Here is a 22,498-nt window from a genome sequence, read left to right as displayed (position 1 = left end):
AAAGCTAGTTCTGTGTTGGAAAGTAAAGTAGATTTAGTTTTAATAATATTTAAATGTTACTTTACAATACGTTAGGGTTATATTAGAGTAAAATATGTATTTATTTGGTATTTTGGTGCTGCGGAAGAATACATTAGTCACATGGCAGTGTTCGCACCCTTTTAACTTGTGCAAAAGGTCGTCTTAACTACGTCATTCCTGTAGTCGTGTTTGATTCGTCCTCATGTACATCCGGGTATTCGAATTTGCAGGTTAGAGTTGAAGTAATCAGATTTAAGGACGTTTAGTTAAGTTCTTGTCCATGTAGAAGTTGGTCGGCCATTGTTATGTTAAGATTGGGCGGTGAATATGGTTTAAAGTTAAGTTATTAGTCTTAGTAACAGTTTAATACTAATAAGGTTTATTTATTTTACAGCTTAGTATTATTTATTTTTTGTTAATGTTTATTTAATCATCTTTGAAGATTGGTGTTTCGACGAAGCAAACTTCAATAAATCGAGTTAAGTAGATTGATTTTTGTATAGTTGTACAAATATTTTTATAAAAGTATAAAGTTTATATGGTGTTATTGATCTGAATATGCAATGGGTTAGGGGTAGGAACGCGCGCGTGTCGACACTCGTTATTTTAATGTCTGGCGTTTAACAGTCCGCATATTCAGAACACGACACCATTTTAAAAGTGTTTAAATAACTAAATAATTTCTAATTAGACAAAGATGACTGCCCCCTGTTTTTTTTATTTGCAGTTTCAGATGACGACCTCGCGGAACTGGAGGGTCTGATGATGACGACGATCTTATGAGAAGTGGAGGATCAAAGAGGCAGCATATCGTCCTCCAGCAACAAGGTGAAATGTTTTCTGTAAAATATTTTAATTTTTCTAATTAGACACAGATAACTGCTCTTGTTTTTTATCAGTTTTAGGTGAAGACTTCGCGGAGAAGGAGGGTCTGGGGGATGACTTCACGAGGATGGAATGGGTCACGAAGATGAATGACGTAAGGAGAAATGGAGGAACGAACATGACGTCATTTGAAGAAACAACCGGCAACCAACACACAAAACAGGGAAGATACCGTTTTAATTAATATTTTAGTTGTTATTTTAAACAATAATGTTAGTTGTTTATTTAAATGTAAGTAAGAATTGTGTAGTTGAATAGCGACTAATGATTTGCTAATTTTCAGTTCATTAATTATCAAGAATGGATGAATGAAAGATGACGTCACAAGAAATAAAAGAAAGGTAACGTCACATATATTTCACAAGTAAAATACAATAGGTGTAAATCTTATATAAAGATTTTTACGTGTAACTAAAAGTCTTGTTGTTACAGGAGCAGGGAGGAAGGGCGATTCTACGGTGATTTGATGAGGAATTGAAGAATTGGATGTGGCCTTAAGGTAGTTGTTAGTTTAGGTATTGATGAGCTGTGAGGAAAAGACCAAGAAAGGTGATTCCTTTAACATACAGGTGAGATACTTGTTCTTTAATAAATATACTTAATTTAAATAGATAATAGTAAATTTATACCTTTTGCTTGTACATAGAACTTATTTTTTTATACCTTTTTAATAAAAAGGCCAACCACCCTGCCCTTAAGGCAATGGCCCCACTTGCTAAGTTTAAGATATTGTTGACTTGGGATATCATACTCAAATGACCTAATACTAGGATCAGCCTAGTTAGATTAAACAAGTCGTCAGTTTTACGTTAACTTTAAATTCGCTGCGCGTGTTGCAACACATCGCTTCGTTCGCTTCAGTTTGCGTCGCTTCAGTTATTACGTCAGTTTGCGTTTTAGTTATTACGTCAGATTACGTATTTTAGTTTTGCTTTGGTTAAACTTAGTTGCTATTAGACAGATTTATTAGAAGTTTTATAACTATCCGCTAAGTGGTGTACTATCACTAGGGTATTCCCCCACTCTGTTATCAACCGCAATGTGGTGTTGTATAACATATTTGGGCAGCCGCTAGTGGGCGCACTGGGGTACAGAAACAGAGTAGCAATTGGTAGACTACTATTATTATTTAAATACCTGCTTTTTGTAAGCAACATTTTATTAATTAGTAGGCTACTAGTAATTTAAAAATATTAATTGGCATTAATATTTAATTAACCGCTAATTATTAGCAACATTTTATTAATTTGTAAGCTACTATAAATTTAATTAAAATAATTGATTTGCTTAATTTGTTAGTTGATAGTTAGTTGGTTATTAATATTTAATTAACCACTGATTATTGGCAACATTTTTTATTAGTAAGTCACTTATTTTCCTAACATAATCACCTTAATTTAAATTAAAGTTTGGTGTACATGCGATTGGTATAAATATTGATATTAATTAATTTTTTTGTTTAAAATTTATATACAATTACATTGCTAAAGAACACGTTTAATCATTTTCTTTTTTCTGAGATACTTCTGATGCTATTGGATGATGCCGCTATCCGATGATGCCGCTATCCGATGATGCCGCTATCCGATGATGCCGCTATCCGATGATGCCGCTATCCGATGATGCCGCTATCCGATGATGCCGCTATCCGATGATGCCGCTATCCGATGATGCCGCTATCCGATGATGCCGCTATTTGATGATGCCGCTATCCGAAGATGCCGCTATCCGAAGATGCCGCTATCCGAAGATGCCGCTATCCGAAGATGCCGCTATCCGATGATGCCGCTATCCGATGATGCGCTATCCGATGATGCCGCTATCCGATGATGCCGCTATCCGATGATGCCGCTATCCGATGATGCCGCTATCCGATGATGTCGCTATCCGATGATGTCGCTACCTAATGACTTTCTTTGTTTAAATGTGGCAAAACCATTATTATTGCCCACTTGTTGTTTTATCCTCAACAACAACAACAACATACTTGGTAGTCAACTTTTAACTACCATCATAACAGCACATTGTTATGTTGCCATGCGTGGCGTGTTTAGTTTCTTCCTCCCTGTTTAAATGTGCACAGCCTTATAAAGGTGCCGCACAACCATTTCTCATTTAATTCTATATAGTTTATGGTTGGCGCTAAATGTAGCATTACTTCATAATTGTTATATTGTTATTATTTCAATATCCATGGTTACATATTCGATACCACATATGTGACACCCCCTACTGGACAGTAGGTTGTTCAATATATTTGTGCATTGTATGTGACAAACGTTATTTCGAAAGGCCGAGTTGGGACGTTCTTTCTTTTCGGTAGGTTTATTTTCGGTTAGTCCCTTTATCACATGCAATTTATCGTGACCAGTTCGTGCTTTCCTACTAGAGCCATACTGGGTTATATTAAACGTAATTTTACAATTATTGGAACATCAACTGTTTTATGATTCAATAATCTTGTAACATATATTTGAATGTTACACATAATTTATCAAATGTAATTTTTAATTTATTGGAAGAAACTTTTATTTTGTAATTGTCTTTGTAATCGTTTTTTTGTAAATGTTCTGTTTAATGTCTCTTCGTAATTGTCTTTTTCTAAATATTTTTTCTAAATATCTCTTTCTTAATGTCATTTTGTAAATGTCTTCTTGTAAAAAGCTTCTAAATGTTTCTTTGTAAATGTCTCTTTTGTAAATGTCTCTTTTGTAAATGTCTCTTTTGTAAATGTCTCTTTTGTAAATGTCTCTTCGTAAATGTCTCTTCGTAACTGTCTCTTCGTAACTGTCTCTTCGTAACTGTCTCTTCGTAAATGTCTCTTCGTAAATGTCTCTTCGTAAATTTCTCTTCGTAAATTTCTCTTCGTAAATTTCTCTTCGTAAATTTCTCTTCGTAAATGTCTCTTCTCTTCGTAAATGCCTTCTTTTGTAAATGTCTCTTTTGTAAATGTCTCTTTTGTAAATGTCTCTTCGTAAATGTTTCTTCGTAACTGTCTCTTCGTAACTGTCTCTTCGTAAATGTCTCTTCGTAAATGTCTCTTCGTAAATGTCTCTTCGTAAATGTCTCTTCGTAAATGTCTCTTTGTAAATGTCTCTTTTGTAAATGTTTCTTCGTAAATGTCTTCTTCTAAATGTTTCTTCGTAAATTTCTCTTCGTAAATTTCTCTTCTCTTCGTAAATGTCTCTTCGTAAATGTCTCTTCGTAAATTTCTCTTCTCTTCGTAAATGTCTCTTCGTAAATGTCTTTTCGTAAATGTCTCTTCGTAAATGTCTCTTCGTAAATGTCTCTTCGTAAATTTCTCTTCTCTTCGTAAATGTCTCTTCGTAAATGTCTCTTCGTAAATGTCTCTTCGTAAATGTCTCTTCGTAAATGTCTCTTCGTAAATGTCTCTTCTCTTCGTAAATGTCTCTTCGTAAATGTCTCTTCGTAAATGTCTCTTCGTAAATGTCTCTTCGTAAATGTCTCTTCGTAAATGTCTCTTCGTAAATTTCTCTTCTCTTCGTAAATGTCTCTTCGTAAATGTCTCTTCGTAAATGTCTCTTCGTAAATGTCTCTTCGTAAATGTCTCTTCGTAAATTTCTCTTCTCTTCGTAAATGTCTCTTCGTAAATGTCTCTTCGTAAATTTCTCTTCGTAAATGTCTCTTCGTAAATGTCTCTTCTCTTCGTAAATGTCTCTTCTCTTCGTAAATGCCTTCTTTTAAATTTTTTTTAATATCCCTATTGTAAATGTCTCTTATGGGTTTTTCTTGATGTCTCTTTTTAAATGTCTTTTTTTATGTTTCTTTGTAAATGTCTTTGTAAATGTTTATTCTTATTTTTTTCAGATGTGTTGATTTATTTCATTATAATATTCAATACATTACATTAAATTTAAATTCTGTCATGTAATACTCATGAAGTTTAGTATCAAGTAATATTACTTGCATTTAAAAAAAGATTTCTTATTATTTTAATTATTCATTAAAGATTAAAAAATGCATGCAAAATAGGTAATATAGTTGAGTTAAACAAAGAAAAAATAACAATTTCGGTTAGTTGACTATCAAACTGAATTAGGTTTCTTTTTTGACAAATTTGGTAATCCACAACACACATTTGTCAATATCTAATGTTGATATTTTAATATAGATAACTGCCTCTGTTTTCTGTTTTCGTCATGAGGAATGGAAGATGACGTCACAAGAAATAAATGAAAGGTAACCAAATATGTTTTTCAAGATTGTTTATTAGCCCCCTACTGGACAGTAGGTTGTTTAATATATTTGTGCATTGTATGTGACAAACGTTATTTCGAAAGGCCGAGTTGGGACGTTCTTTCTTTTCGGTAGGTTTATTTTCGGTTAGTCCCTTTATCACATGCAATTTATCGTGACCAGTTCGTGCTTTCCTACTAGAGCCATACTGGGTTATATTAAATGTAATTTTTATCTGAGAACTAAACCATTTGTACTAGTTTTTTATCAGTTGATTTCAAACAATTTTATTTCGTACTTTTATTTTTTTCTTGTTAATTATTTTCGTTATTGTGATATTTAATTTGTTTTATGTTAAATGTAAAAGTTAATAAATTGTTTAAAAATTAAAATTTAATATTTTAGAAATGCAAAAGAAACTTTGTTTGACTATAATTAGAGTTGGATTTAAATTTATTAATTGTTAATTAATTAGTGAAGCAGATTCTAATTAATTGGGGTAAAAACACCAAGGTATCCCGGAAGTGTTGGATTCCTCCCAGCAACATCCGGTTGTTTGACATTCATCCGCGTTTATTCCTAGGTATCCACAATCGAGTTTCAAGTTGTCCTGGAAAGATTTTTGGTGAAAAACAATTTTATTTTATTGAAAAAAAATAGAAAAATATGAACTTTAAACTTACGCTAATAGAGCAACTACTTCCACCACCTCCAGTGCTGCCCCCCGATTTATAAATACACCAGGGGTCGCTGCTCCCCGACGAAGCCGGGCACCACATACAACCATCCGCCTCGCACGACGCTTGGGTGCTTCCCATGTACCCACAATCTACCTTGCTTGAACACGACGAACATGAACTACATTCACCGCCTGTGGGAGGTAGAGAACACTTGAAAATTAAGTTTAGCTTCTTTGTTTTTAGAATTCTTACCTCCCGTGCCAGGTGATGTGGTTGTTCCGGTTCCGGTACCGGGATCGATCGGGGTTCCTCCGGAGCAAGGTGCTCCGACGTGGATCGCAATGACCGGATCGGAGCTTCCTCCGCTTATAAAGAAATCCGCGTTTCCTTGTCCGTTTACGTGGATGCATTCATCTGAAATACAACCCTTACAAATAAATTTATAATGCGGGAATATTCACAACTAGGTTAACTCTAGTTTAAAGTAAATATATTCACCGCAGTTTCCACTGGAATCGTAATCGTTGTTGTAGACGTTGCAGTAATCCCCGCTTGGCAAACCTGTGTAGTGAGTTTCGTACAAGTCATAACCAGCCGTGTTACTCACGAAGAAAGCTCGATCCCCGCGTGCAAATGCGATTTGGTTGTCTCCGTTGTCTGACCAATACGTGACCGGGGTTCCTACAAACAAGATAACAACATTTCTACAACTAAATCCTCAAGTTGATTGAACCTATCTTGTGCGGTGGCAGCAAAGTGCGCCATGTTAAAGTTAATTGAACCTACCTTGTGCGGTTGCAGCAAAGTGCGCCATGTTAAAGTTGATTGAACCTACCTTGTGCGGTGGCAGCAAAGTGCGCCATGTTAAAGTTGATTGAACTTACCTTGTGCGGTGGCAGCAAAGTGCGCCATGTTAAAGTTAATTGAACCTACCTTGTGCGGTGGCAGCAAAGTGCGCCATGTTAAAGTTGATTGAACCTACCTTGTGCGGTGGCAGCAAAGTGCGCCATGTTAAAGTTGATTGAACCTACCTTGTGCGGTGGCAGCAAAGTGCGCCATGTTAAAGTTAATTGAACCTACCTTGTGCGGTGGCAGCAAAGTGCGCCATGTTAAAGTTGATTTGAACCTATTGAACCTACCTTGTGCGGTGGCAGCAAAGTGCGCCATGTTAAAGTTAATTGAACCTACCTTGTGCGGTGGCAGCAAAGTGCGCCATGTCAAAGTTAATTGAACCTACCTTGTGCGGTGGCAGCAAAGTGCGCTATGTTAAAGTTAATTGAAACTACCTTGTGCGGTGGCAGCAAAGTGCGCCATGTTAAAGTTAATTAAACCTACCTTGTGCGGTGGCAGCAAAGTGCGCCATGTTAAAGTTAATTGAACCTACCTTGTGCGGTGGCAGCAAAGTGCGCTATGTTAAAGTTAATTGAAACTACCTTGTGCGGTGGCAGCAAAGTGCGCCATGTTAAAGTTAATTGAACCTACCTTGTGCGGTGGCAGCAAAGTGCGCCATATTCTTGATTTGGCGCCATCTATGTTCGCAAACCCAACCGTTTCCGCAGGTTCCGTCCCCGTTGATACTTCGTTGTGAGCCTGGTGGGCCCTGGTCACCGTTGCTGAAGAAAAATACTTGTTTACCTTTCGGGCAATAATATGTTATTCAACAATAATTGGTTTGAGGTCAATACCTGAAGTAGTAGCTGGACATAATTCGAGGAACGCCGTAATCCCAGGCCATCATGAAAGCGTTCAATACTTTAAGATCTGAACAACAAACATGTCACTCAACTTTACAATTATGTAATATTTAATGTTGTGACAAGTTGCTAACCTCAAAATCGTCAAAATTTGCCGTAAAGTTGGTGAAAACACAAAAAGTTTAAGGCTACTTACAGTAAGGGTCTTCGAACGTGACGATATTTCCGCCACCGCCATGTCCTCTCTGGTTGTCGTGGTTGTTTAGGAAAACCACAGCGTTACCATAAGGCATAAGGCCCCATGATTCACCAAAGGTCGCTAGGTGGTGCATGCTGTGCTTGTTGTTGCCGAGTTGGATCCCATATTTGAACTCGGTGACTCGGCCGAGGTAGAAGTATTCGCTGGCTGTGATTGGTTCGCCTTTGAAAAAGTTTAACTGCTGGTTAATTATCATTATAGTTAATAACAGAATATTTACAGGATCAATATTTGGTTCTAGGGATGAATGACAGAACAATATTAAAATATTCACCTCCTTGATCGATGACCTCCTGGAAGATAAAAGCTCTTGATCCTCCACTAAAACCTTTGGAAGTTGGTAAATCGTGCAAAGATCCGAACACAGCTTCAAGATCACCCGGCCACATGTGTTTGCAAGCATCGACTCTGAACCCAGCAACTCCAATTCCGATGAGGTCGTTAAAGAAATCGATGATTTTACCACGAACGTAGTCTTTGCTTAGAGCGAGATCCAACAATCCGACAAGTTTGCAGTTTCTGACCTGCAAAAAAGCATCCATTTATAAAAGGTTTTAATAAATTAGTTTAAAGAATTTGCTATTTCAACATCAGTTACCTGGTTAACATCTTGGTAGTTTTGAATTTCTCCAGATGCAGAATTACAAATTGCGTCGTTAAAATCTTGTGCTGAAAAATCCGGGAAATCTTTGCTATTGGCGTCGAAATAACTTCCAGCCGTTCCGGTTCCTTAAGTAAAATATAGTGATTATTGTATCACATGTGTGCTCTGCTTATCCGACAATTGTTTAAACTACCTGTTCCGCCTTGTCCACACATGTGGTTGACAACCATATCCGCATAGATCCGCACTCCGACAGCGTTACATCGATCCACCATGTTTCTAATAAGTAGAAAGGAATTAAGAAAGTGTTTAACGTTAGACCACATTTTAACTCCTAAAATAGCAATGTAGAGAGGTTTGATGGAAATACTTACATGAAGGCGTTTCTATCACCCGACCTAGTGTTAAGAATATATGAGATCGGTTGATATCTCTCCCACCAAGGCCTCCCATCAATCACCCTGTTCTCGTTTGGTGGAGAGATCTACAAACAGAGTCAACTTTAAGGCGGTTACTTGAAGATTAATTCTAGTTTATGATGAGGTACCAAACCTGAACTCCGGCGTAATGATTCGGGGCGAGGAAGTTCTCACATTCGTCTGCGATTGTTCCCCAATGCCATTCAAACAAATGCACGATCCCGGCTCGTCCCGGGGCAAAATTTGGATCCCATTGTGCCAGGGTGGAACCCAACAATGCGAAGAATATTAATAATTTCATCTTCTGCGACTAATCAAAATAAAAATAAATAAATTTGTGCAATTAAATTCGAAATTTAGGGGCGTTTTTTAAATTTTTATTGAACAGTTTTTTTTGAAAAAATACTTAAATAACTTAATATAAGTAACTGGCATATTTAACTTCAATTACAAAATAATTTCTCAAATTAAAACAAAATTATTTAATTATCTTTCAATCTAACTGCGATCATTACCAACCATAAACTCCAATTTATACAAGATATCAGTGGGAAAGTTGCCAGGTGGGGAAACGTCATCGGAGTCTATTTTAAAACCAATATCGATAAAAACTAAACTTAAAACGTTACAGGTTTGTTATATAAAACATTTTATATTGGGAAAATTCGTAAAACTCTATTTTTTTTTATAACGTTTTGATTTAAAGATGTATTAAATTTTGGAGCAAATTTTTTGTTATTTTATTTTGCAAGTTTCCATAGTTGTTGAAATTGTGTTAAGTTAAGTTTTGCAACGTTTAATTTATTAGAAAATATCTGCCAATGTTCGCACGGTTTGTTATTGAGTCAGCGTTAAGTGTTTAAAAATAACTTTTTATTTATTTTGTTGGCTTCATATTGTTTAAATAGTTTAAAATAGTTTTAAAGTTAAATATTGCGCTTAAATAAGCAACATTTAAACAGTTATGAAAGACAGCAATTTGTTGTTTTACAAAATAAAATAATATTCGAATTAAATTCGTGACTCTCTAAAAGTCCTTGGACATTTTTTTATCGTTATTTGATGTCCAGGGGGTGACGCTACAGAGTTATAACAATACGATGTACAATTAATTGTAATAAGCCAATCACATTTAATCAAAAGCCTAAAGTTATAATGAGGGTCAGTTTTAAATTGAAATGAGTTATTGTCGTACTTCAATAAAAGTATTACCGTTACCAGCTTTTTGTTTTAATTTTGTAACTCAACAAAATGTTAAATTTATAACTATATCAAATTAATTTTTAATGTATTTTAGTGAAAATTAACTTTTTATAAAGTTTTGAAGTTTATTTTAAATCAAGGATAAAGTGAGTACGGATAAAAAATATTGCAGGGATTTTATAAAACGGCGGAAACAAATTTCCGTTATCCGTAAAAAAGTCCGTCTTTACGGACGTTCTCTATAATATTGATTAATCAGACAACTCGTATTTGTTTATTTATTTCTTTTCTGTATATAATCATTTATCGGGTAACACTAAAAGAAGGAATGAGGAAATCGAGGAAAACGAGGAATTGACACTAAAACGAGGAAATCGAGGAAAATGAGGAATCGAGGAAATATTGCAATACTAAAAGAAGGAATGGGGAAAGTGAGGAAAAGGAGGAAATTAAAGTTGCGGAAAACGCGGAAATTTTTTTTTGTATTTAAAAAAATAAATATAAGATAAAAATACAGAAAAAAACAGAAAAAAAAACGAGAACGAAAACAAGTAAATAAGAAAACAAGGTAAGGAATAAGGAAATCGAAGAAGAATAGGAAAACTAAAGAAACTAAGGAATAAGAAAAATAAAGAAATCGAGGAATAATGAAAATAGAAAAATCGAAGTATAAGGTTATGGGAAAACCGAGAAATAAGAAAAATAGAGAAACCGAGAAATAAGGTAACGGGGAAACCGAGGAATAAGGAAAATAGAGAAACAAAGGAATTGGAAAACAGAAAAAATAAAAAATACGAAAATAGGGAAATCTAGAAATAAGAAAAACTAAAAAATTGGGAAATAAGTAAAATAGGGAGATTAAGGAGTCAGTATATAAACAAGAGAATGCGAAATAGATGATCAAGAAATAAGGAAAATAAAATAAAAAACAAGGAATAAGAATAATAGGGAAATGTTAAAAAAATAATTAAACATAGACTAAAAACGAGATACTTGGTATAAAGAAAAAAATTGGCAAAAAGAAGTGGAGAAATTGGGAAATCATTTTTTTTTATTTAATCATAATTATTGTTTATTGTTGCTATAACTATGTTTTAATTATTGCTAAACCTATGATTTTAAGGCGTGCAGTCATTTAACAACATTTTTAACTAGGTTTAAGTTTAAAACAAAATCATTAAAGGTAGTTTGTAGAACTAAATGTTCGTACAAATTTTTAGACGAATCATTTCGCTATTGACTACTAAATGTTTTCTTATTGAATTACGTTAAATGCAAAGGTGGGCACCAAACCGTTAATGCGTTAATCGTTAATTAACGAAGTTGACTTTTTCATTAAAATTTAATTTTTAAGTTAACTTTGAAAATTATAAACGGATCCCTTAACTTTCGTTACATTGTGCTTTCATTAAATAAAGTACGTAAGTACCAAAAATGTCTTAAATATACATATTGTATGTGGTTTATTGACATCTTACGATTTAAAAAAACGCGCCATAAGACGAATTAGTTGTTACAATATAGAAGTTTATTTAAAACTCGACTTTAATAAGCAGACGGTTTCCCCATTACCCTTTACCTCGGTTTCCCTATTTTTCTTATTCCTCGGTTTCCCTTTTACCTTATTCTTCCATTTTCCCATTACCTTATTCCTCGATTTCTTTATTTTTCTTATTTCTCGGTTTCCCTATTTTCCTTATTCCTCAGTTTTCCCATTATCTTATTCCTCGGTTTCCCTATTTTCATTATTCCTCAGTTTCCCCGTTACCTTATTTCTCGGTTTCCCTATTTTCCTTATTCCTCGGTTTTCCCATTATCTTATTCCTCGGTTTCCCTATTTTCCTTATTCCTCAGTTTCCCCATTGCCTTATTCCTCGGTTTCCCTATTTTTCTTATTCCTCAGTTTCCCCATTGCCTTATTCCTCGGTTTCCCTATTTTTCTTATTTCTCGGTTTCACTATTTTCATTATTCCTCGATTTCTTTTTTTTCTTATTCCTCGGTTTCTCTATTTTCCTTATTTCTTGGTTTTCCCATTACCTTATACTTCGATTTTTCTATCTTCATTATTCCTCGATTTCTTTATTTTCCTTATTCCTCGGTTTCCCTATTTTTCTTATTCCTCAGTTTCCCCATTACCTTATTCCTCGGTTTCTCCTTTTTCTCATTCCTCGGTTTTCCCTTTACTTTATACCTCGGTTTCTCTTTTTTCTTATTCCTCGGTTTTCCCATTACCTTATAGCTCGATTTCTCTATTTTCATTATTCCTCGATTTCTTTATTTTCCTTAACTTGGTTTCTTTAGTTTTCCTATTCTTCGATTTCCTTATTCCTTACCTTGTTTTCTTATTTACTTGTTTTCGTTGTTTTTGTTTTGTTTTTCTTATGCTTTTTTAATCTTATAATTAATTTTTAAAACATAAAAAAAAATTATTTCCGCGATTTCCGCGAAAAAAATTTCCCTCTTTTCCTCACTTTCCCCATTCCTTCTTTTAGTGTTACCCTCATTTATCTTCCATGTGGGAAAGTCGAAAGCGCGACCTAAACATAGAGTAACATCAGTTACTCAGACCCAGTCTCGAGTTGCCTGTTGCCTGTGGCAGTTTGGGATATTATAGATTATAATTGGCCCAATAATTACGCTGCTGATTAAGTGCTGACTCAGCAGGAGTTTATACCGTTTATAGCGTCTTATTCAATAGCGCTACAGCGTGAGAGCAGTAGGGATTGAACCTACGACCTCATGAGTGGTGTAGCAAGTGTTCTTACCGCTACAACACGCTGTCGGTTACCTTAACCCAGTTTTAAGTTTTTACCTGAAATATTGCACTATTACAAACTTGTATTTATTTGTACTCATTTAGCCCATTTATTTGTACTCATTGTTTTACAGGGTTATATACTTGCTTTAAATTAAATATTCTATTATTTTACATGTTGGCCATTATTACATGTTTTTCACACTTGAATTCCAGTTTTTAACGTTGACGAAGCCAGTTTTTACTTCGCAGTGGTTTATGTCATTTTTTGATGAAGGCAAATGGTGGTAAATATTCATTGACATAGTAACTTATATATATACAGTTTTCTTCTGACTGTTGTGATTAGTGCAGTTGTTTTGATTTGATATTTTAAAACAACTCATTGCTAGTTATCAACAGTTATTTGGGAATACCCATGATACTTCTTCTGTATTGTTATGTAAACACAAAATTTTAAAGTTAAAAAAAGTCAAGACTTCATGTTTGGTGCCGATCAGGGGTGTGACAACTTTGTCTTCCAATGAACACATGTCTATGTGCTTGGTTGTGAGATCATTACATCTGTGTAATGGTTATCGGTTCTAATTTAGTTGTGGTATATGATATTGAAGATTAGGGTAATTGTAGAATTTTCGGTGATAGCAATAATTTGACTATTGATTAATTTTAGGTCGATCTGCCTAAACTTGCTTAAGTGCGTCTTCCCTGCGGAACAGCAACAAATCTGCACAATCCGGAGGATCCCCAAAGTCAAACCAATCTCTAACGTCACAACATGGAAAGGTAACTACGGCTTATTAATTACATCAAAGTAATGACGTCAGCGTTTCGACTTTACATTACCTACGATACACATTATCTACATTGCGTTATTAAGCCAAAGTTATGGGACGTCATGATGAATTTACTTATTTTTTAGTTCAAAGAAATTGGGCGAAATTCTCGAGTTTTTGCTGATTGTGATTTCTTCTAAATCTCAACTGCACGAGTTCACCCATTTTTCACCCAACCTGGCCATGCTGTTGTTTGTAACTTGACTAACTCACCAAGCTGTGGCACAAGACTAGAATGTCTCAGTCATTCTGTAGCACATGCAGTTACTGAGATATATTCACTGATTACAAAGTTGTTCAACAAAACAAGGTAGATTTTCTAATTATTGGAGGATTACTTTTGATATAATTGTTGGTAAACTTATTTTGTTAGTTTGTCGGTAGCAAAACTTTTATCCAGGCCTACTGATAATCAGCTTTATTGCAGTTTGTATTTGTAATTGTTTTTAGTGTCAGAACAAGGAATGGGAAGATGATTTGTTGAATAGCTTAAAGATTTGAGTGTTGAAATCCTTATACTAGCAAAATCATGCAAGTTATTATAGTTATTTTGACCACTGTGCTAAGGAAGAATATTAATCTTTAATATTTTAGACGAAAAATGGTGCCTTATAATGTAGCAAAATGATATATGTGCTTGTAGTTTAATTTAAGCAATGTAGTCATTGTCTACATGTACAATTGGTAATTTGAAAAAAAACTTGTTAGACACTATTCATGTTGTAGTACATAAAGTGGTTCGGTAGCGTGATGTTTTTCGTTGTCTTGTTGAGCTATACTTATTATTGTCTGTTGGTTAAGTCCAACTATTTGAGCTATCTTAATCTCGTAATAAAAATTCAGAGAAACAGCAATTTGTAATTCTATTGTTGGAAATGATATGCGGCATAATTATTGTAAGGCAATTTCAACCCTCTTAAGAGTGCAATTACAGATCTATGTTTCTAGTTGGAAAAGTTACGACATTACTCCGAGAAATAGTATTATAATTTAGTTCGAAAGAAGTTAAATATTTAAATGATCGCCACGATTAAGTGTTGGCTTAGCAGGAGTTCATGTCGTTTTTGTGCCTTACTTGTGAACCCTACAGCAAGAGAGTGGTGGGCATCGACCCAGGACCTCATATAGTGTAGGAAAAAGTGTTCTGACTACTACACGAAGTATGTTAGCTCGACGACAAAGCTGGACTTGCCGCACCCAATAAATGTTTTAATAACTTCCCAATGTTCGAGTAGCATGTGGTGGTTTAACTAATATCGCTGTATTCAGTTTATATTTTAAACATCGAGATTAATGTGTATTTTTTAGATTGTATTAAGGCGGCCGGAAACGGAAAAGATGAGATTTTATTGTGCAGAGAATTCTGAGGTGTGAAAATGTAAGAAAAATGTTGCAAGTATGAGAAAGAGTGTTCTAATGGAATGTGTTAGTTCAAGCTAGATTTCGATGTTCGGACATTACGCTTCGGTGTAACCTTGTATTGTTTAAACAGCTTGCTAGAATATTTAGGTAGCACCCCATGCAGGGTGTTCTACTTTTGCAAATTGGGGTTTTAAGTTTATCCTCGAATATAGCAACAGACGTTGCTGGAAAAAACGGTTATACCACAACATGTATATTTATTTTTAAAATGTGTTAGGAATTTTTTAAAGTAATCTGACAGGAAATTTAATTAAAAATATGTTAATCAAAATTATGCAGCTTTTTGCGACAGTCGATTTAAATTTCGCGTCGGCGAAAATTTTAAAATCGAGTTTTTTGGAATTTTGTTATTTTTAATACATATATTGTTGTCACAGAATTGTTTTGCAAGTTTTTGGTACGTGATTTATGTTGAAAATGAATAAAATTTTATATTTTTGTATGTTACGATTTAAGTTTTTTGACAAAAATTCTTCGCCTTGTTTTTCCGCTTTTTTTCGCAAAAAATTGGCGGAATTCATTGCAGCGCGCCAGCTGACGGCAATGAGAATTCAAGTTGAATTTTTTGAATTTATTATTCGAATTTGATGTAGATCTGTTTGTTTAACCTCGGTGAACTAAACTCATTTAGATAAAAAATGTTTATGTATTTGTTTATACAATTTAAAGGTTTAAAAAAGATGCATTTAACGGGTTAATTTATTTGCGCATTTTGCACGTTTCCGTATATTTGGGGTTGCTTGAAATGTTTTTATTGATTTTTTTACGAAATTAGATAAAAAAAAGGGTATTTTGTGTAGTGTTTTGACGTTTATTTTAAATCGAGGATAAAGAATATACGGATAAAAAAATTTTGCGGAGATTTTATAAAACGGCGGAAACAAACTTCCGTTATCCGTAAAAAAGTCCGTCTTTACGGACGTTCTCTATAAGATTGATTAATCAGACAACTCGTATTTGTTTATTTATTTCTTTTCTGTATGTACACATTTATCCTCGATGTGGGAAAGTCGAAAGCGCGACCTAAACATAGAGTAACATCAGTTACTCAGACCCAGTCTCGAGTTGCCTGTTGCCTGTGGTAGTTTGGGATATTATAGATTATAATTGCCCCGATAATTACGCTGCTGATTAAGTGCTGACTCAGCAGAAGTTTATACCGTTTATATACCACCACCTTTCTGCCAGAGAGTAGCAGAGAATTTTGCTTGGGCGGATAATTATAAAAAATGGTGATTCCAAATATTTTATAATCGTACAATACAAAAAATAACGGGGTAAAATAGCCCCTTTAAAGGGAACAAATTAAAAACAAACCTAATATAGAATAAGTTGGCAAATTTCTTAACACTTTAGAATTAAAATAAAATTAAACAAAACATTGAAAAACTGTTAAAAACAGGAGTAAACTTTGGTACTGAACTGAAATACGTGTTATTACTAACGTCACAAATCGGGGGTTTTGACAACTTACCTATCATGTCGCTCCAATTCTTTTTTGATATTTTGTGGAGGACAACGTACCCAACCACGACATATCTTCAAAAAAGTGAACAAAATATTAGAAAGTGGTCAAATGCAGGTGTAAACTTTGTATTTTCGTAATATACGCTATATAAGTGACGTCACAAATCGGGGGTTTTGACAACTTACCTATCATGTCGCTCCAATTTATTTTTGATATTTTGTAAAGAACAACGCACTTAATTACCACATATTTTCGAAAAAGTGAACAAAATATTAGAAAGTGGTTAAATACAGGTGTTAACTTTGTATTTTCGTAATATACGCTATATAAGTGACGTCACAAATCGGGGGTTTTGACAACTTACCTATCATGTCGCTCCAATTTATTTTTGATATTTTGTAAAAAACAACGCACTTAATTACGACATATCTTCAAAAAAGTGAACAAAATATTAGAAAGTGGTCAAATACAGGTGTAAACTTTGTGTTTTCGTAATATACGCTATATAAGTGACGTCACAAATCGAGGGTTTTGACAACTTACCTATCATGTCGCTCCAATTTATTTTTGATATTTTGTAAGGAAAAACGCACCCAACCACGGCATACCTTCAAAAAAGTGAACAAAATATTAGAAAGTGGTCAAATACAGGTGTAAACTTTGTGTTTTTGTAATATATGCTATATATGTGACGTCACAAATCGGGTGTTTTAACAACTTACCTATCATGTCGCTCCAATTTATTTTTTATATTTTTGAGGACAACGTACCCAACAACGACATTCCAAAATATATTAACATAAAATGTTAATTCCACAATTTTGGAAAAAATTTGCAATTTTGTAAAGTGTCATCCTAATTAAATATAATTTTTCCAAATTTTAAAGGGTGTTTTAATAATTTAATTCTATTTAAAATAGCTAAGTAAGAAAAATTATCCACATGCACTAAAAAAGTTAAATAGGCATCGACGACGTATTTTGAAAACCAACAGATGTTGTAATTAATGTAATATTGCATTATTTTATTATGCATATCATTGGAGTGATAATAAATTATTGTTGCCAAGTCAAGCCAATGTATATTTTGATTATCAACATTTTTAAAAGCGATATCACAAAAATTGGTAACTTTAAAAAATTATCGTATAGACCAATTAGATTCGTAATATTTTAAATGTCAGCATTTATCATCTCAATTGTTTTAATTTTTAATTGGTTTATGGAGTGTTTTTGTAATAAATTTTGTTAATCTACCGATGGTAAAGGCCGTGAATCTGATGACGTATTTTCAAATTTTAGCCTTTTCGCTGATTCGTGTAAAATCCCTTGTTTCTGCGTTTTTGCTTTTTAAATGAAGAAACCACCAACAGCGTCATTTTAAATGGGGACTTCTTTTTTGCTTTAAAGGTTGTGTTTTAGCTTATGTTTTATTTTCCTTAATAAGTTTCCTACCCATTTTTAAATTAATGAATTCGCTTGAAAACTGTTTTCGGTTTCAATAATTTCTTTATGATATTGCTTTACGAAATGGTCCAAACCAGAACTACGTTTACAATAAAGATTTGTTTATTCAAGTTCCCTAAAATCTTGTTCTATTAAACTTGGAGTAAGTTTGTTGGTTAAAACCGATTGTAAAAAACAGTCTAGCATACTTTTAACAAGTGTGATTATCAAAATTGGAGCGACATAATAGGTAAGTTGTCAAAACCCCCGATTTGTGACGTCACTTCTATAACGTATATTACGAAAATACAAAGTTTACACCTGTATTTGACCACTTTCTAATATTTTGTTCACTTTTTTGAAAATATGTTGTGGTTGGGTACGTTGTTCCTTACAAAATATCAAAAATAAATTGGAGCGACATGTTAGGTAAGTTGTCAAAACCCCCGATTTGTGACGTCACTTATATAGCGTATATCACGAAAACACAAAGTTTACACCTGTATTTGACCACTTTCTAATATTTTGTTCACTTTTTTGAAGATATATTGTTGTTGGGTGCGTTGTTCCTTACAAAATAACAAAAATAAATTGGAGCGACATGATAGGTAAGTTGTCAAAACCCCCGATTCGTGACGTCACTTCTATAGTGTATATTACGAAAATACAAAGTTTATACCTGCATTTGACCACTTTCTAATATTTTGTTCACTTTTTTGAAGATATTTCGTGGTTGGGTGCGTTGTTCCTTACAAAATATCAAAAATAAATTGGAGCGACATGATAGGTAAGTTGTCAAAACCCCCGATTTGTGACGTCACTTATATAGCGTATATTACGAAAACACAAAGTTTACACCTGTATTTGACCACTTTCTAATATTTTGTTCACTTTTTTGAAGGTATGTCGTGGTTGGGTACGTTGTCCTCCACCAAATATAAAAAAAGAATTGAAGCGACATGATAGGTAAGCTGTCAAAACCCCCGATTTGTGACGTCAGTAATAACACGTATTTCAGTTCAGTACAAAATTTTACCCCTGCTTTTAACAATTTTTTAGAGTTTTGTTTAATTTAATTTTAATTTTAAAGTGTTAAGAACCTTGCCAACTTATTCTATATTAGGTTTGGTTTTAATTTTTTTCCTTTGAAGGGGCTATTTTACCCCGGTAATTTTTGTATTGTACGATTATAAAATATTTGGAATCACTGTTTTTTATAATTATCCGCCCAAGCAAAATTCTCTGCTACTCTCTGCCAACTCTCTGGCAGAAAGGTGGTGGTGTTTATATCGTCTTATTCAATAGCGCTACAGCGTGAGAGCAGTGGGGATTGAACCTACGACCTCATGAGTGGTGTAGCAAGTGTTCTTACCGCTACAACACGCTGTCGGTTACCTTAACCCAGTTTTAAGTTTTTACCTGAAATATTGCACTATTACAAACTTGTATTTATCTGTACTCATTGTTTTACAGGGTTATGTACTTGCTTTAAATTAAATATTCTATTATTTTACATGTTGGTCATTATTACATGTTTTTTACACTTGAATTCCAGTTTTTAACGTTGACGAAGCCAGTTTTTACTTCGCAGTGGTTTATGTCATTTTTTGATGAGGGCAACTGGTGGTAAATATTCATTGACATAGTAACTTATATATATACAGTTTTCTTCTGACTGTTATGATTAGTGCAGTTGTTTTGATTTGATATTTTAAAACAACTCATTGCTAGTTATCAACAGTTATTTGGGAATACTGATGGTACTTCTCCTGTATTGTTATGTAAACACAAAATTTTAAAGTTAAAAAAAGTCAAGACCTCATGTTTGGTGCCGATCAGGGGTGTGACAACTTTGTCTTCCAGTGAACACATGTCTATGTGCTTGGTTGTGAGATCATTACATCTGTATAATGGTTATCGGTTCTAATTTAGTTGTGGTATATGATATTGAAGATTAGGGTAATTGTAGAATTTTCGGTGATAGTAATAATTTGACTATTGATTAATTTTAGGTCGATCTGCCTAAACTTGCTTAAGTGCGTCTTCCCTGCGGAACAGCAACAAATCTGCACAATCCGGAGGATCCCCAAAGTCAAACCAATCTCTAACGTCACAACATGGAAAGGTAACTACGGCTTATTAATTACATCAAAGTAATGACGTCAGCGTTTCGACTTTACATTACCTACGATACACATTATCTACATTGCGTTATTAAGCCAAAGTTATGGGACGTCATGATGAATTTACTTATTTTTTAGTTCAAAGAAATTGGGCGAAATTCTCGAGTTTTTGCTGATTGTGATTTCTTCTAAATCTCAACTGCACGAGTTCACCCATTTTTCACCCAACCTGGCCATGCTGTTGTTTGTAACTTGACTAACTCACCAAGCTGTGGCACAAGACTAGAATGTCTCAGTCATTCTGTAGCACATGCAGTTACTGAGATATATTCACTGATTACAAAGTTGTTCAACAAAACAAGGTAGATTTTCTAATTATTGGAGGATTACTTTTGATATAATTGTTGGTAAACTTATTTTGTTAGTTTGTCGGTAGCAAAACTTTTATCCAGGCCTACTGATAATCAGCTTTATTGCAGTTTGTATTTGTAATTGTTTTTAGTGTCAGAACAAGGAATGGGAAGATGATTTGTTGAATAGCTTAAAGATTTGAGTGTTGAAATCCTTATACTAGCAAAATCATGCAAGTTATTATAGTTATTTTGACCACTGTGCTAAGGAAGAATATTAATCTTTAATATTTTAGACGAAAAATGGTGCCTTATAATGTAGCAAAATGATATATGTGCTTGTAGTTTAATTTAAGCAATGTAGTCATTGTCTACATGTACAATTGGTAATTTGAAAAAAAACTTGTTAGACACTATTCATGTTGTAGTACATAAAGTGGTTCGGTAGCGTGATGTTTTTCGTTGTCTTGTTGAGCTATACTTATTATTGTCTGTTGGTTAAGTCCAACTATTTGAGCTATCTTAATCTCGTAATAAAAATTCAGAGAAACAGCAATTTGTAATTCTATTGTTGGAAATGATATGCGGCATAATTATTGTAAGGCAATTTCAACCCTCTTAAGAGTGCAATTACAGATCTATGTTTCTAGTTGGAAAAGTTACGACATTACTCCGAGAAATAGTATTATAATTTAGTTCGAAAGAAGTTAAATATTTAAATGATCGCCACGATTAAGTGTTGGCTTAGCAGGAGTTCATGTCGTTTTTGTGCCTTACTTGTGAACCCTACAGCAAGAGAGTGGTGGGCATCGACCCAGGACCTCATATAGTGTAGGAAAAAGTGTTCTGACTACTACACGAAGTATGTTAGCTCGACGACAAAGCTGGACTTGCCGCACCCAATAAATGTTTTAATAACTTCCCAATGTTCGAGTAGCATGTGGTGGTTTAACTAATATCGCTGTATTCAGTTTATATTTTAAACATCGAGATTAATGTGTATTTTTTAGATTGTATTAAGGCGGCCGGAAACGGAAAAGATGAGATTTTATTGTGCAGAGAATTCTGAGGTGTGAAAATGTAAGAAAAATGTTGCAAGTATGAGAAAGAGTGTTCTAATGGAATGTGTTAGTTCAAGCTAGATTTCGATGTTCGGACATTACGCTTCGGTGTAACCTTGTATTGTTTAAACAGCTTGCTAGAATATTTAGGTAGCACCCCATGCAGGGTGTTCTACTTTTGCAAATTGGGGTTTTAAGTTTATCCTCGAATATAGCAACAGACGTTGCTGGAAAAAACGGTTATACCACAACATGTATATTTATTTTTAAAATGTGTTAGGAATTTTTTAAAGTAATCTGACAGGAAATTTAATTAAAAATATGTTAATCAAAATTATGCAGCTTTTTGCGACAGTCGATTTAAATTTCGCGTCGGCGAAAATTTTAAAATCGAGTTTTTTGGAATTTTGTTATTTTTAATACATATATTGTTGTCACAGAATTGTTTTGCAAGTTTTTGGTACGTGATTTATGTTGAAAATGAATAAAATTTTATATTTTTGTATGTTACGATTTAAGTTTTTTGACAAAAATTCTTCGCCTTGTTTTTCCGCTTTTTTTCGCAAAAAATTGGCGGAATTCATTGCAGCGCGCCAGCTGACGGCAATGAGAATTCAAGTTGAATTTTTTGAATTTATTATTCGAATTTGATGTAGATCTGTTTGTTTAACCTCGGTGAACTAAACTCATTTAGATAAAAAATGTTTATGTATTTGTTTATACAATTTAAAGGTTTAAAAAAGATGCATTTAACGGGTTAATTTATTTGCGCATTTTGCACGTTTCCGTATATTTGGGGTTGCTTGAAATGTTTTTATTGATTTTTTTACGAAATTAGATAAAAAAAAGGGTATTTTGTGTAGTGTTTTGACGTTTATTTTAAATCGAGGATAAAGAATATACGGATAAAAAAATTTTGCGGAGATTTTATAAAACGGCGGAAACAAACTTCCGTTATCCGTAAAAAAGTCCGTCTTTACGGACGTTCTCTATAAGATTGATTAATCAGACAACTCGTATTTGTTTATTTATTTCTTTTCTGTATGTACACATTTATCCTCGATGTGGGAAAGTC

The 22,498-nt window shown here is 33.8% G+C and overlaps 1 protein-coding gene and 1 long non-coding RNA gene across 3 annotated transcripts; one reads left to right on the top strand and one right to left on the bottom strand.

Moving 5' to 3' along the window:
* Nucleotides 1-5,593: 5,593 nt before the first annotated feature.
* LOC145759528 (alpha-amylase 1-like) lies at nt 5,594-9,060 on the bottom strand. Its single transcript, XM_082573369.1, has 12 exons — nt 8,893-9,060; nt 8,715-8,824; nt 8,534-8,619; nt 8,335-8,465; nt 8,011-8,260; nt 7,674-7,898; nt 7,469-7,544; nt 7,266-7,396; nt 6,282-6,464; nt 6,036-6,197; nt 5,787-5,974; nt 5,594-5,713 (listed from the first exon to the last, which is right to left on the bottom strand). The coding sequence occupies exons 1-12, from the start codon at nt 9,058-9,060 to the stop codon at nt 5,594-5,596; spliced, it is 1,830 nt and encodes a 609-aa protein (XP_082429495.1).
* Nucleotides 9,061-12,782: 3,722 nt separating this feature from the next.
* LOC145759956 (uncharacterized) lies at nt 12,783-20,368 on the top strand. Of its 2 annotated transcripts, XR_014286559.1 has the most exons (5): nt 12,783-13,005; nt 13,392-13,504; nt 13,641-13,864; nt 19,902-20,014; nt 20,151-20,368. It is a non-coding gene; the product is annotated as an uncharacterized LOC145759956 (long non-coding RNA). The 2 variants fall into 2 exon arrangements; XR_014286560.1 differs by lacking the exons at nt 12,783-13,005; nt 13,392-13,504; nt 13,641-13,864 and adding an exon at nt 19,374-19,515.
* The last annotated feature ends 2,130 nt before the right edge of the window (nt 20,369-22,498 follow it).

The sequence above is a fragment of the Corella eumyota genome, chromosome 7, assembly GCF_963082875.1.
Source record: "Corella eumyota chromosome 7, kaCorEumy4.1, whole genome shotgun sequence".
NCBI lineage: Eukaryota > Metazoa > Chordata > Ascidiacea > Phlebobranchia > Corellidae > Corella > Corella eumyota.
Note: the sequence above shows the minus strand (reverse complement) of the source record. Positions and strands in the feature narration are given on the sequence as shown.

Coding starts and splice junctions, on each gene's coding strand:
- LOC145759528 (XM_082573369.1), bottom strand. CDS start 9,060: ATGAAATTATTAATATTCTTCGCATTGTTGGGTTCCACCCTGGCACAA. Junction 8,825..8,892: donor ATCATTACGCCGGAGTTCAG/GTTTGGTACCTC, acceptor CTCTGTTTGTAG/ATCTCTCCACCAAACGAGAA. Junction 7,397..7,468: donor ATGTCCAGCTACTACTTCAG/GTATTGACCTCA, acceptor ATTTTTCTTCAG/CAACGGTGACCAGGGCCCAC.